Source organism: Geotrypetes seraphini, chromosome 5 (assembly GCF_902459505.1).
Source record: "Geotrypetes seraphini chromosome 5, aGeoSer1.1, whole genome shotgun sequence".
In the NCBI taxonomy this organism is placed as follows: domain Eukaryota; kingdom Metazoa; phylum Chordata; class Amphibia; order Gymnophiona; family Dermophiidae; genus Geotrypetes; species Geotrypetes seraphini.
Window position 1 is genome coordinate 82,261,864 of NC_047088.1, and position 15,394 is coordinate 82,277,257.

Genomic DNA, 15,394 nt, shown 5'->3' on the forward strand with positions numbered 1-15,394 from the left:
AAAGCATACAGCACAGCATGGTAAAAGAAAAAGCCCAGGCAAATATCAATAGTTCTAGGTTCTATCTATTAATTTGTGCGTTTCCAGTTGCATTAAAGCGTTTGTTTCTTTTAGATCATTTCAACATGATTTATGATTTTTTTAAAATGCTTAAGAAGCAAGTATATAGCTACTTTTAGGTAGAATGGCTTTAACATTTTTGGTAAAACCAAAAATACAAGGGTACAGTCGTATAAATTGGTACCTGCACATCAGGGTCAGTGTTAGGTTGCAGGGGGCACCAAATATCCTGTCTCTGCACTTTATTCTCGCTTTCTCTCCCCTTTCCACTCCATCTGCAGTGTAGCATCTTCCTTTTCTCTTCTCCCTCCCATCCAGCATCTCGCCTTCTCTTCCCTCCCATCCACCTAGTCCAACAGCTTCATTTCTCTTCTCTCCTCGCCACCTAGTATTCTGTTTTCTCTCATCTCCCTTTCACCCATCAGTCCAGTGTCCACCCACCTCCCAGCATCATTTTCCCTGCCCTTCCCTCAGTCCAGTATTGCCCTACTTGTATCCCGCACCTCCCATCCACTTATCTAACATCATCCCCTCTCTTCCCTCCCATATATAACATTTCTCTTTCTCTCTACCACCGACCTGTCCTGCATCACACCCTTTCTTCCTCCAACCCTGGTCCAGCCTCATCCCCTCTCTCTCACCGACCTCCTCCATTGCAGCGTTTTCTCTCAAAGTTACCTTTTTTGTCCAAATTTCTTCTCAAAACTACCTGCCTCCCAAAATTCCAGCAGCCTCAGGAATCCTGTACAGAACCAAATTGTCCAATCCACTTTCATGATGTTTACCTCGTAACAAAATTCAGAAAAAAGATAAACTAAGCAATCTTATATGCTTTGTGTCTTGCATATATCTGATCAGAAAACCCAGACCTGAGAAGACTTCCCACTTGATTATGTTCTATCACCTCATACCGTATGAGTTTCCTTCCTGGGCAAAAGTGACGAATCCTACCTTCATATACTATATACTATACTGTACAGCTAAAGTTTGCAGCTGACAAGTTGGTTTTGACCCATAACATACAATGATAAAGCAGTTCCTAGAAATGTGCATGCAGACAACGAATGTTGCACATAAACAGGTTAATTAGAGGGTTCCATATAGTACATTTCACAGCCCCAGTATGTGAGACACCTACAGCTCCTGTCTATTATCACTATGCTACACAGAATCTCCACTATCACACAGTCATTATATGCAAGTCACATCTGTGGCTACCTTCTCTAAGGTTCCAGTAAAAGAGGATGGAATTCCATAGATCTGCATGCTAAAAATGCGATTGTGTCTGAATTTCCTCTCAATTGCATAGGTATATTATTCATCCACTAGCTCTGCGCTGACATATGCACTCATTGGGTGATACAGACCAGCAGTCAATGGGAGTTCATCATTAACTTACATTTCAGTCATAATGAAGAGCAACTAACAAACCTGTTGCAAAAAGACAAGGAAAACACCTCTACATAGCTATGCTAGAACATGGCACAAGTAGGAGACCTTGCTCTGCTGCAACCAGATAGTAAAGAGGCACCTCAGAAAAAATTATCTCTTTCTCCATCAGTCCCTACTCCAGTGTTTGTTATCAGGGACAAACAACATGTCTTTTACATTTATTCACTCAGTACGCTGTAGAGGCAAGATGTCAACCTTGCAGCTGATCATTAAATCACATGACAGCCATATAAAGGAGCCTCAGAACAAAAGGAGAGCAGATTCCACTACTGTTTCCATATAATTTTTTCCCATTCTATGGATTTCTGTTCTTAACATATCAAACACTTCTTCATAAGATTACTACTATTACTATTCATTATTTCTATAGCACTACCACATGTCTACACACCACTTCCAAACAACAACTTCTTCAGTGGCCTCTACCGTGAACCCTTAAACGTAGCATCTTTATCCTCAGTCCCTTCTTTGCAACTCCTTTCCGGTTTACACCAAGACATGATATCAATTGTGACTTTCCAACTTTCTGTCCTCACCACTCTATTTTTCTCCTTAATATATCACCACCACCCCTGTCTACAACAAGCAGCTAGAGACTCACCAACAAGTGTGACTACATCTCCCCTGCATGTCTCTGGAGAAAGTGCAGTTGCTTACCTTAACAGGGGTTCTCCGTAGACAGCAGGGGAATGTAGTCACTATTACCCTCCCTCCTTCCCCTCTAAGATATGTATATATGACAGCTTCAGACAAAACTGAGTATCAAGGGGAGGGGCCACTGAAGGCGGGAATTCCTGCACATGCTCAGTAAAATATGTGCTTCACAAGGTTGTTGGCTCTCTATTCCTTGATCTTTAAATGTTTATTTTTACATGCATTCTCTTGTTTATGTTGCCACCATTTTTGTCATGTAAAATACTGAAGGTCCCAGAGCAGCATGTTAACCTTAAACTAACTAAACTAAACTAAACTTTAAGTTTATATACCGCATCATCTCCACGGATGTGGAGCTCGGCACGGTTTACAAAAACTTAAAATATAGGAAGAGAAGGAAAAAAAAAATTTACATGAACTTATATATAGAAGAGAAGAGTAAGGGGGGATAGAATTACATTTTAGTGAAAAGCCAGGTTTTCAGTTGCTTGCGGAATAATTGGAGGGAGCCCAGGTTCCACAGTGGGGTAGTAAGGTCGTTCTAAATACCTGTGATTCTGAAGAGAAGGGATTTTCCCAGCTTTGCCTGCATAGCGAATACTGTGTAGAGAGGGGAAGGATAGTTTATACCTTTGGGCGGGTCTGGTAGAGTCAGGACTCGAGGAGTTATAAGATAGTGGGATTAAGGGAGGAAGGATGCCGTGAATGATCTTAAAAAGCCAGACAGGAGCATTTGAAATGGATTCTAGAAATCACTGGGAGCCAGTGAAGTTTGGCTAGGAGTGGGGAGACATGGTCAGACTTGCGTTTTGCAAAGATCAACTTGGCTGCAGTATTCTGGATTAGCTGGAGTTTTTGAAGACTTTTTTTTTGATAGGCTTAAATAGATGGCATTGCAGTAGTCTAGTTTGGAGAGGATGATGGATTGGACAAGGACGGCGAAATGTTGTTGGCGAAAATAGGATCTTACTTTCCTCAGCATGTGGAGGCTGAAAAAGCATGATTTAGCCAAGGAGTTGAGGTGGTCATTGAAGGAGAGAGAAGAATCGATAATGATGCCAAGGACCTTGCTTGAGAACTCAAGCTGCAGTGCGGCGCCTGAGGGTAGAATGAAGAGGGTGGGCAGGTGTTCTAATTTTGGGCCGAGCCAGAGTAATTTTGTTTTTGATTCCATTTCATCTGTACCAAGAAGGACCAGGAATGGAGTCTCATTATGCAAGCTGTAATGTTCTCGTGGAGGTTGGTGATGTTCTGGTCTGTCTCAAGGAGGACAAGGATGTCATCAGCATATGTGTAGATTGTTTCAAGGGGGGATAATTGGAGGAGTTTCAGGGAGGACATATAAATGTTAAAGAGAATAGGGGATAGGGGTGATCCCTGAGGGACACCGCAAGATGGTGTCCAAGGAACGGACATGGTGTCATTTGTGTTGACAGTGTAGGAAGTTTGAGAACCACTTTAGGACGGTGGAGTCAATTTTTATCTCGGAAAGTTGATAAAGTAGTATGTCGTGGTGGACAACATCGAAAGCTGCAGAGAGATCGAATTGTAATAGGACAGCGAATTTGTTACGAGAATGTAGTTGTTGCACCTTAGAAATTAAGGAAACTAGGAGGGATTCGGTGCTGAAGCTGGGTCTGAAGCCATATTGGTAGGGATGGAGGATGGAGAATCTCTCTAGGTAAGAAGAGAGCTGGGTGGCGACTATGGCCTCTAGCAGTTTAGTTAGGAGAGTGATATTTGCTATGGGGCGGTAGTTAGATGGTAAGGAAGGGTCGAGATCGGCTTTTTTCAGAAGAAGGGACAAGGCAATGTGTCCCATTTCTGTGGAGAATAGGCCGATAGTAAAGAAGTATTTATAAGCCTGGTAAGGGAGGAGATGGCCTGCGCAGGAATGTTTTCGTAAAGGTAGGAAGGGAAAGGATCCAGGATGCAATTGCAGGATTTCAGTTTGAGACAGAGTTTAGAGATCTGGGATTCAGATACGAGTTCAAAGGCAGTCCAGGATCTATCAGCAGGGATAGGGTTGGAGTCGTTGGGAGGCAGAGAATTGTAAGAGACTGCTTGGGGGAAAGAACTCCATAAGGTAGTAATCTTTTAGTTGAAAAATTTAGCTGGTCGTTTGCGGATGGGGGGGAAAGGGAAAAAGTGGAGTCGTTTTTTGAGGTTAGGTTGCGCCAGATGTTGAACAGTGTACTATTTTGGTTTTTTGACCTGGTGATTTTATCTCCATAGAAATTCTTCCTTGCTTTTTTTAGTACTTTGTTATAGAACTTGATGTTGTCTCTCCAGGATTGTCTGTCTGAAGGGGATTTCAATTTTTTTTCCATTTACGTTCCAGGGCTCGACATTTCTGCTTTAATTCCCTGTGGTATGGAAGATACCAGGGAGCCTTGCGGGAGTGGGAGATAGGTTTAGTAGACAAAGGGGCAAGAGCACGGTAGGTAATCCCGGAAAGGGTTACCCAATTATTCCAGTTGGAATCTGGGTCTGCATGTTTAGGAAAAGGTGGGAGTTGGTTGAGAAATTGGGTACAGAACAGTTCAGTTGTGATTTTTTTGCGGTAGGTAATAGAGTTTGTGGATCGGGGTGGAGTGCCAAGATGAGACATGAAAATGGGAAGGCAGAAAGAGCCTAGAAGGTGATCAGACCAGGGGACATGTTCCCAACGGGCCTCTCCGGCAGAAGTTTTGTGCTCGGTCATGTCAAGGAAGCTGATGATGTCTAGTGTATGCCCCTTATTGTGGGTAGGGGTGGGCGAAGGAGCGGTGAAGCCTAGGGAGGTGAGGAAGTCTTTGAATTCGGTTGCATCCTTGCTGGTGTTATCGTCTAGGTGGAGAGTAATATCTCCAATGATCAGTAGTCTCTGGAATTTTAGGAAGGCCCTTGTTATGGTCTCAAGAACGAGTTCAGAGGATTTGTTCCAGGGGTTTGGTGGGCGGTAAAGTAACAGGATACCTAATGGGTAGGGATGAAGTTCATTGTTGACTGGGATCTATTCGCAAAGTAAAGGCAGGGGAGGGTCATTAGGGTGGGCAGACTGGATGGGCCGTGGCCCTTATCTGCCGTCAATTTCTATGTTTCTATGACTGAAGCTAACATGAATTCTAAAGAGGTATGGCTGCCCTTTTCAAGGAGCTGGACATTGAATAATGATTTGTAAAGCAGAGCCAGGCCTCCTCCTTTCCAGTTGATTCTAGGTGAGAAGAGGCCATAGTAGCCAGGGGAACAGAGTTCATTTTGTGTGAATAAATCATCTTTTTCGATCCATGATTCTGTGATGCACAAGAAACCTGGATCGAAGTTTCTGAGTAGGTCTTTTAATATTTGGATCTTATTGCGGACTGATCTGGCGTTACAGTAGAGTGTTGGGACTGGGGTGAGAGAGTCAGAGGTAAGGTTGGGTAGGTTGGCTGGAGGAACAGGCTTTAAAAAAGTGTGATTGACTCCTCGGTGTTTTTTGAAAGGGTGGATTCTAGTGCGTAGTAGTGCGGGGATTCTGAGACCAGGGCAGACGTTGTTGGAGTTTGTGGAGTCGGGAAGGTTGGGGGGGAGAGGTTTTTGGCAGTGGGACGTGTTGGTGAAAGAGCAGAGAAGAAGAAGGAGGAGACAGGAAGGTGGCTTCATGGTGGGATCAAGGAGAACTAATGAGAGATTCCCCATCTGAAATCTGAGGTATTGACGGGAGGCCGGATGAATGGGGATATGAGTGTAGGCCTCCTTGAGATCCAGAGAGCATAACTAGTCGTTCTGCTCGAGAAGGGGATAAAGAGATGCCAGGGACAACATTCAAAACTTTTCTTTGACTAAAAATTTGTTGAGAGCCCTGAGATCCAGAATGGGCCGCAAATCGCCCGTCTTCTTCAGAACAAGGAAGTAATGGGAGTAAAACCCCTTGTTCTGCTGTTCCAAGGGAACTGGTTCGATGGCATGGAGAGAAAGCAGAGCTTGAGCTTCCTGAAGAAGAAGGGTGGTCTGGGATGGATTGGAAGGATACTCTCTTGGAAGAAGCTCTGGTGGAACCTGAGTGAAATGAAGAGAATATCCTTCCCTGATGATGGTAAGCACCCAGAGGTTGGATGTAATTATCGTCCATCGATTGTAAAAATGATGGAGACGACCTCCTACAGGGGGAAAAGGAGACAGAGAGACAGAACGGTGGAGGTTATGCTCTGTTGCAAACAGTCAAAAAAGCTGAGTAGCCTTAGGTGCAGCAGAAGATTGGGGTTTCTGTTGCTTCTGAGGTTGCTGTTTTTCAGAGGGCGAGTATAAGGAGCCGGCTTTGGAGCAAAACGCCTTTGATAGATAAGAGCAGGGCGTGCAGGCTTGGCAGGAGCTGGCTTTGGCTTAGGTCTGACTATAGAAGCAAATGATTTTTCATGGTCAGATAATTTCTCGGTGGCTGCCTCGATGGATTCATCAAAGAGGTTGTTGCCCTCACAAGGAATGTTAGCCAAGCGGTCTTGAAGGTTAGAGTCCATGTCAATAGTACGAAGCCAGGCAAGACTACGCATAGCTACTGAGCAAGCAGCCGCTAGGGCAGATAACTCGAAGGCATCATAAGATGATTGGAGGAGATGCAGACGTAATTGAGATAAAGAAGCAATGACTTCCTGAAACTCAAAATGCATTTGGGTATCCAAATAATTCAAAAACTTTGGTAGAAGAGAAATAAGGAATTCAAAGTAAGTGATGAATTGAAAATTATAATTGAGGACTTTAAAGGACATCATAGCATTTTGGTAAATGCAACGTCCGAATTTGTCCATAGTTTTTCCTTCCCTTCCAGGAGGGACGGTGGCATAAACCTTGGAAGGATGGAACCTTTTCAAGGAGGACTCAACGAGCAGGGATTGATGAGATAAGAGTTGTCAAACCCTTTGCGATGCACAGTCTTATATCTAGAGTCCAATTTTCCTGGAACAGCCAGTATGGAAAAAGGTGTTTCCATGCAACGACCAAAAGTCTGATTCAAAAGCTTATGAAGAGGAAGCTTAAGAGACTTGCCGGAGGTTGAGGAAGATGCATGCATGACTTCGAGATACTCCTTAGAATATTTGGAGCCAGTATCCAATTGAATATCCAAGTCTACAGCCATCTGTCGCAAGAAAGACGAGAAAGATAGCTAATCTGCCAATGCTTTGCCTCAAGAAGAACTCAAGGAAGTCGACGCAGCCTGGGTCGAAGCTGAAGCTTCGGCAGGGAAAAAGGCATCAAAGAAACCTGGTGACTTAGATGAGGCAATCGAGACCGGGACATCCTCGAGGACCGGCATCGGAGACCTCGAGCGAGGGGTCGGTGGTCTGGTCGAGTTTGGAGATCGAGGCTTCGAGGAAGATGGTCTGTCGTGAGAAGAAGGATGAATCACGAGGAACTACTTTTGTTCTCTTGCCTCCATCTGCTGGTCAATGGGCATAACCCACAAGTTCTGGACTGATCTGTTGGGATTAAAGGAAAGAAGATGATTGGGTAAAAACCATAATTTTTCCTTTCAGCAGTTTAGAATTACTTTTAATGCAACTACTTTCAAAATACATCAATTTTTGATTTGTGTTTAGATTAATAATGAAACTGTGATACTTCTTTTAATATTAAGACTATTAATATTAAATTATAATGTCTTCAGTTTCATAAGGTAGCTGATTTTTTTTTATCATGTTCTTAGACACCTAGAGTGTCTATCTCCTCAACTGGAGATTTTCCTCCTGGCCTTCCTGAAGATCATGCCAGTCGCCGTGGCCAGTGGCAGCGCAGAAGACGTCTGGATGGAGCCCTTAACAAGGTCCCAGTTGGCTTTTATCAGAAAGTCTGGAAGATTTTGCAGAAAGTAAGCTAAAGAGTTGTAATTCTATATTTTTTATATTCTGTTTTGCATGGTCCAACTAGCACACACACACAGAATAATTTTAGTAGTGTAATTAGGCTATCAAGGCACCTATATTTTTTTTTAATCTGGATGGGATCAGTTAATGAGGTAACACAAATCTGTTCAAAGCTCTTAAACCATGAATAAACAGGATATGTGCTTTATAAAATAGGTCACTTAAAGCTCCTGTTCTGAGGCAGTAAGAAATTTGTGCATATAGAAACATGATGGCAGATAAAGGCCAAATGGCCATCCAGTCTGCCCATCTGCAGTATCTACTATTTCCTCTCCCTATGACATCCAGCGTTCCTGTCTCACTTTTTCTTGAATTCAGGCATTGTCTTTGTCATCACCTTCTCTACTGGGAGACTATTCCACGCATCTACCACCCTTTCTGTAAAAAAGTTCTCAACCTTTTTCAGCTGGGATACACATGCACACATACATGACACACTGCATATATTATTACTACTGCTACTACTACTTATCACTTAGCAATATAGCAAAAAAAAGCACAAAGGTGCTCAAAGAACAGGGACTTGTCTTTATTGACCCAACATAAGCCAATTCATGTTTTGGCATACAAAGCCTGCAACAGGAGTCTACAAAAAAATATAGGTAATGGCGGAATAGAAATCTCTATTGTAATATATATATATATATATATATTTTTTTTTTTTTTTAATAAAAAAAGAAAGATACCAATAGAAATTTATATAAATTTTAAATGAAACAAATGCCATTTAGAAATAGCTAGCCTAATTGGTTAGACGACTATACTTTTTCCCAAGCTGAATTGTCTTCAGAAAGTCATGTCGCAGCTCATAATGTCAGAGTTATGGCTGCATCAGTAGCCCACTCAATATCAACCTCCATTGAAGAGCCTTAAAGAGCTGCAATATGTTCTTCAGTCCACACACTCACTTCCCATTACTGTTTGGAACAGGATTCCCAATGCAACAGTCAGTTTGGCTAGAGAGTGTTTTAGAATCTCATTGAGGTCTAGAATCCAACTGCATTCCGTAGACCTGTTTATTTTCTTTTCCACATTGCCTTTCAAAAAAATGAGTTCTTATTACCCTTGCTTGTTGTAGGGCGTTCTTTATATTTTACTTTTTTTGTTGAAGGCAATATGTAGCTAAGGAGTCCCACATATAAGTCTATTGTATCCTAATGGTCCAGAGAAAGTGAAGTAAGATGCCTGTATCAGGTATTCCCTGAGGACAGGAGCACCCTCCTTCCCTATTAAAGTTGAATTCTACCAGTTTAACAACTTGACTGACTGGAGCCCATGCAACAGTGACAGACAGAAAGATGCACATGCATTTGCAGTGCAACATTCTGAAACAGTTTCCTAAGTCAGTCCTGGAGTGTACCCTCTTGCAAGTCAGATTTTCAAGATATGCATGCAATGAATATGCATGTGATTGATTTGCATACACTTACTCCATTGTATGCAGATCAGCTTGGGAAGTGCTGTTCTAAAAAAGTTGTTGTAAACAAGCTGGATGGCCTGTGCTTCATCAGGTGATGTCACTCATATGTAAGGCTATTTATCCTGTTGTCCTCGGAGAACACCTCTACACAGGAAGGTAACTTCACTTTAAACTACCACCACCATTTTATTCAAAATCCACTTGCAGGAAGATTGTTGATCTCTCAGTATATACACCATCTATTTCTTATATTATGTCTTATTCCCTCTTCTATGACTCTACATACTTCATATTCATAGGAGGACACATGTGTGACTTGAAAGGTGGCTAGAAAATCTCAAATGTCTGCATGCATTGAAAGGGATATGTGGAACAGTAAAGGCCAGTTCACATATATACATATGCATGTATGTTACCATCTTTCGTGTTCTTCTTTCTTCCTTTATTTTTACAGTGCCATGGACTCTCAGTTGAAGGTTTTGTACTACCTTCCTCAACCACTCAAGAGGTAATCTTTTTTTTATCTTATACTTATTTCCTTTATTGGGATGAATTCTAATCCAGTAGTATGGGATGTCAGTTTTCTTATGTAGTTGGGGGTGTTTGTTTTTTTTTAAGTTGGTGCTTGTTTATCGTTAAAACTGGTGCTTGATTATCATTGTAAAGAGAGTTTTTTTCCTCATTGCATGCTGGAAATTTGTTGGTCCACCCCTACTCTGCTGTCCTTAGTATATAAGACACCACTTGCCTCTGTCAATTTTGATACAACAGACTAACATGGCTACCACTTTTAAAGTTTATACCCTAAGGGCTCCTTTTTCTAAGGTGCGCTAGCGTTTTTAGCGCACGCACAAGATTAGCGCTAGGTGAAAATTACCGTCTGCTTAAAAGGAGGCGGTAGCGGCTAGCACGCACGGCATTTAAAACCGCTAGCGTGCCTTTGGAAAAGGAGCCCTAAGTGATCCAAAATATGCTTCATAAAATACAGTTCATCTACCATTAAAATTTAAAAGAAATTAAACTTTAAAAAAAATTTACAGTGTCCTTTTACAAAAATGCACTGCAAAGCCATTCTATTCCTATGAGCAGCTCAGCATTTAGCATGTGCTTCTTGGCAGTGCACCTTTGTAAAAGTCTGCCATAGTCTTTTACAGTATAATAAAATATAGTACAGTCAAACCTCGGTTTACGAGTGCACCGGTTTGCGAGTGTTTTGCAAGACGAGCAAAACATTCGCAAAATTGGTGCCTCGGAAACTGAGTTTGACTCGATTTACGAGCGCCACCCTCAGCGATCTGGCATCCCCCCTCCTCTGCTCGCGTTGTCTCACCACCCCACCCCCGCGATCCTACATCCCCCCTGAGCACCGAAACGACATCCCTTACCCCGATTAGGCACCAGCACCAACGCACAGGACATGCCGGTGCCCGAAGATCCTCCCTCTTTTGTGGTGGGCTGGGCAGTGCGTTGGAGATCCTCCCTCTTGCCTGTGCTGGGCTGGACTGGGCTTTGAGCATTTGCACATGCTCAAAGCCTTCTGGTCTCGCTCTCTCCGAGATTCTCAGATTCAGAATCTCAGAGAGATATATGTGAGGGCGCTTAAGAGGTAGTCAAAGTTAGACCATTCTCGAAGGATTAGTGGACATATACCCTCTCACAAATACTTTTGAAATGTGGATTAATAATTCATTTTTTTATAGAATAGCATGTAGTGCATGTACACATGTTAGTGCCATTTATCCTGGCACTTAATGCGCATGTAACTACACATACACAATTATAGACTTGTACTTTTAGTGACTGCTGCTTAGGTCTACTGAATAAGTTAGGTGAATAACATATAAAAATCAGTGCAGTCCAGATAAATTATTGCTTGCCCTGCCCTACTCATATAACATTTTAATATCTACAAGTAGTAGACATATATTTATGAGCCACCAATGAATGTTTAATTGCTTTGGAAAATTGGGCCAACATTGCCTTTGGCAAACAGCCTTACAAATAAGGTAACAAAGAAAATTTCATCTAAGAACATAAGAACTGCCATCTCCGGATCAGACCTTCGGTCCATCAAGTCTGGCGATCCGCACATGCGGAGGCCCAGCCAGGTGTACACCTGGTGTAATTTTAGTTACCCATATCCCTCTAAGCATCTAGTTTGCTTTTAAATCCTAGAACGGTGGATTTCGCAATAACCTCCTCTGGGAGAGCATTCCAGGTGTCCACCACTCGCTGCGTGAAGCAGAACTTCCTGATATTCGTCCTGGACTTGTCCCCCCTCAGCTTCAGTCCACGTCCTCTTGTCCGTGTCACATTGGACATTGTAAATAACTTTTTTTCATGCTCTATTTTGTTGATTCCTTTCAGTATTTTGAAAGTCTCGATCATATCCCCTCGCATTCTCCTCTTCCCAAGGGAGAACAATCCCAGTCTCAGGGGTATCTGCATATGTTTCTAAAATAACATGCTGGTAGAACAGGTAGAATGAAAAGTTCTATATTAATATAGAGACTTATTATTATTGACAGTACTCTCTGATATTAATGTTCTGTATATAATATGTATGTACTATATCTATTGTTTCACTGTATTAAATGAGTTAATGTCTTATAGATGTGCAGTAGTTCATATATGTGAAATAAGTGTTTTAATTTGTTGACAGATGACACCTGGTGAGATAAAGTTCTCAGTGCACGTGGAGTCTGTGCTGAACCGTGTGCCACAGCCTGAATACCGCCAGCTTCTGGTAGAGGCCATTCTAGTGCTAACCATGTTGGCAGATATTGATATACAGAGCATCGGAGGCATCATTCATGTTGAGAAGATTGTGCATATGGCCAATGATTTATTTTTCTTTGACCAGGTAATGTCTGATTCTCCCTGAGTGAACTAGCAAGCTTCTAATCAGTCTGAGATTTCTAGATAGATTTTTCCTAACATTTGAAAAAGTGCTTCTCCTGTTAAACTTACAGAAAATGGTACTCAGCTCAAATTCAAATAATTTGTGAAATTAAAGAGATCTTGATCTTATATGAGTAGGGCTTTAGAAGAACTGAATCTGTTGCAAATATGGTAACTGTTTTGCACATCTAGTAGTGGCACTTTTCTTTTGCCCATCTCTTTTGACAGACAAAGAGAATACAGTTGCAAGAATGGATGATGTCATCTTGATGGCTCCTGTATCGGCTCTCTCTTTTATCCCAGAAAATCTTTTGAAGAGGTTTTCCTGGGCATGGATGTGTATTCCCACAGTATACCTAGCTCTCCTTCGTCTTTTTTAACCACTCTAATTGATGGCAGCTCTCTTTCCTTCTCCTCCTCACAGCGTGTAAAAATTAAAAAAGGCACAAGCCATTCTGGAAAAAAAAAATGACATGGCTTCTACAGCCCCTCCCCCTAACCCTTGACCACGTCAAGATCTTGCATATCCCAATCAGCTGGACCTCTAGCTCCCCCTCACAACAGCCTGAAACCATCACCTGCAGGAAGGTAAAGCCTCTGGGGCAGCTTCATTATGCACCAGCAGACCAGATACTGACACTATATGGGTTTCTGGCATGCCTTGAAAAAGCTAGTCCTGGAGCTCTGCATTCATACAGATTCTCAATTCCAACACTGTCTCATCCTGCCCCTCTCTCTTCATGCCAGGAACCATGGAAGCCACAGCTCTACCATGCTGGAAGCAAGAGAGATAAAGCAAGCCTTTCCTATAGCTCTGTAGCCTTTTCCCATCCTCACAATGGTCCACAAATCTCAACGGGGTGTCTAAATAGGCCAAGAAAAGCAAGGCAAAAAGCCCTACTCACAATACTTCCAGTTAAGGTGGCTATAAATCTGATCTTATAGGGGCACTGCAACTGGCAGAGGAACAACAAAAACCAATCCACAGCTCTGTCCACCCTGACACACTCTCTGCATCAGGTTCTAAAAGGCGCAAAGCACTTCAGGAGGGGAACATGGACACCACTGTAAATTGCCCAATGCTTGTTCCAGTGCAGTAGGTGAGACATTCTAGACCAGTGGTCTCAAATTTGTGGCCTGGGGCCCACATGCGACCTGCCAGGTACTATTTTGAGGCCCTTGGTATGTTTATCATAATCACAAAAATAAAATAAAACAGTTTCTTGAACATATGTCTCTTTAGCTATCTAATATAATAAAATGGTAAGCCGCGCATGCGCACTTCCTATGCGTGCACCGGTTTTCCGTGAGCTGTAGCAACCCGCAGGTAGGACTGCGCATGCGCAGCTTACAGTTCAGTTTTTCGGTCTGCCCTGCTCCCTGCTGCTCCTTACCGTATTGTATTTTTTAGTTGAAAGACGCAGCGGTGGCTCCTCTCACGATCCCTGCCTGCGTCGGACTTCCGACGCAGGTGGGGATCATGAGAGGAGCCAACGCTGCGTCTTTCAACTAAAAAATACAATACGGCAAGGAGCAGCAGGGAGCAGGCCAGACCGAAAAACTGAACCGTCTTTCAACGCCGTCTTTCAACTGAACCGTCTTTCAACGCCGCAACTCACCCCTACCCTGACGACCCTACCCCACACAACTGAAACCCCCGTTGACCCTCCCACTGCTACAAGGCTGACAAACCCGGCAGGAGCAGCAGCGTCCCAGGCACACTAAACGCTGCTTCGGGTCTTCTACTGGCCTAATTTCCTCTGCCGTGTCCCTGATGATCCTACCCAGACAGCCTAATGTGAACTATCATTGGTCTTAATTGCCTTTTTATTAACACTCTTTTTTATTTTTGTTTTTTTTATTTTTAAGTTGTTTTTTAATCTTTATACTGTATTTTATTAACTAGTGCCTTCAGTGATAAAAGTCTCTCAGCTACTACTCAAAACTGTATTGCTATTTTCAGTTCATTACTCCTGCCAGAATTTATCAAGGCTTTCTTATTTTGTAGAGCCTATGATGCGTTTTTGAGATCCGGCTGTTATAGTAGTGCTGGCAGATCACAGCTATAGTGGAAAGCTGTACTAAATGGCTCAGCTGATAGTTCACATTAGGCTGTCTGGGTAGGATTATTTCCAAGTTCAAATAGCCGTGAACACTTGAGGCCTTTTAGCTTTCAAAAACCCACAAACCCTATTTATAATTTTAAAAAAACAGTGAGTTTTGTGATTAAGAACGCTCTCTCATACATCATTATTAAAGAAATGACAGTTTTGCATGAGGTAAAAACTCTTTATAGTTTATAAATCTTTCCTTTTGGCTAAGTCTTAATAATAATATGTAATTTATAGCTAAAGAGACATATGATCAAGAAACTGTTTTATTTTACTTTTGTAATTATGATAAACATACCGAGGGCCTCAAAATAGTACCTGGTGGGCCGAGAGTTTAAGACCACTGCTTTAGAGCATGCTAAAAAGACAGGTTAAATTAGTTTTCCTGTACTTACAAAGAGTCCTTAATACAGAAGAGAACCAAGGTGTGGCTTCTTGGGATTTTGGTTTAATTTATGTTTATCATTTTTGGCTATTTTGGATTTGGCATTTGTGTTCTGTATGTGTGTCCAAGATATTCTGTTAGCATAACATAAGAACGTAAGCAGTGCCTCTGCTGGGTCAGACCAGAGGTCCATCATGTCCGGCAGTCCGCTCACGTGGCGGCCCATCAGGTCCAGGACCTGTATAGTAATCCTCTATCTATACCCTTTTATCCCCTTTTCCTTCAGGAAATTATCTAATCCCTTCTTGAACCCCAATACTGTACTCTGTCCTATCACACCCTCCGGAAGCGCATTCCAGGTGTCCACCACCCTTTGGTGGTCCACCACCTAGCATTGATTCTGAATCCATCCCCTCTTAATTTTTCCAAATGCCCTTTCGTTCTTGTAGTTTTTGAAAGTTTGAAGAATCTGTCCCTCTCCACTTTCTCTATGCCTTTCATGATCTTGTAAGTCTCTATCATGTCCCCT

At 42.4% G+C, this 15,394-nt stretch overlaps 1 protein-coding gene across 4 annotated transcripts in view; it reads left to right on the forward strand.

The window, feature by feature from the left end:
- Positions 1 to 15,394, forward strand: part of PHKA1 (phosphorylase kinase regulatory subunit alpha 1) — a 252,951-nt gene that overhangs the window by 230,467 nt on the left and 7,090 nt on the right. For all 4 annotated transcript variants that reach the window (XM_033946131.1, XM_033946129.1, XM_033946130.1 and 1 more), the window contains 3 exons: positions 7,832 to 7,993; positions 9,923 to 9,976; positions 12,131 to 12,331. In XM_033946131.1, the coding sequence (XP_033802022.1) occupies positions 7,832 to 7,993; positions 9,923 to 9,976; positions 12,131 to 12,331 (417 nt within the window). The remainder of the gene's footprint in view (positions 1 to 7,831; positions 7,994 to 9,922; positions 9,977 to 12,130; positions 12,332 to 15,394) is intronic.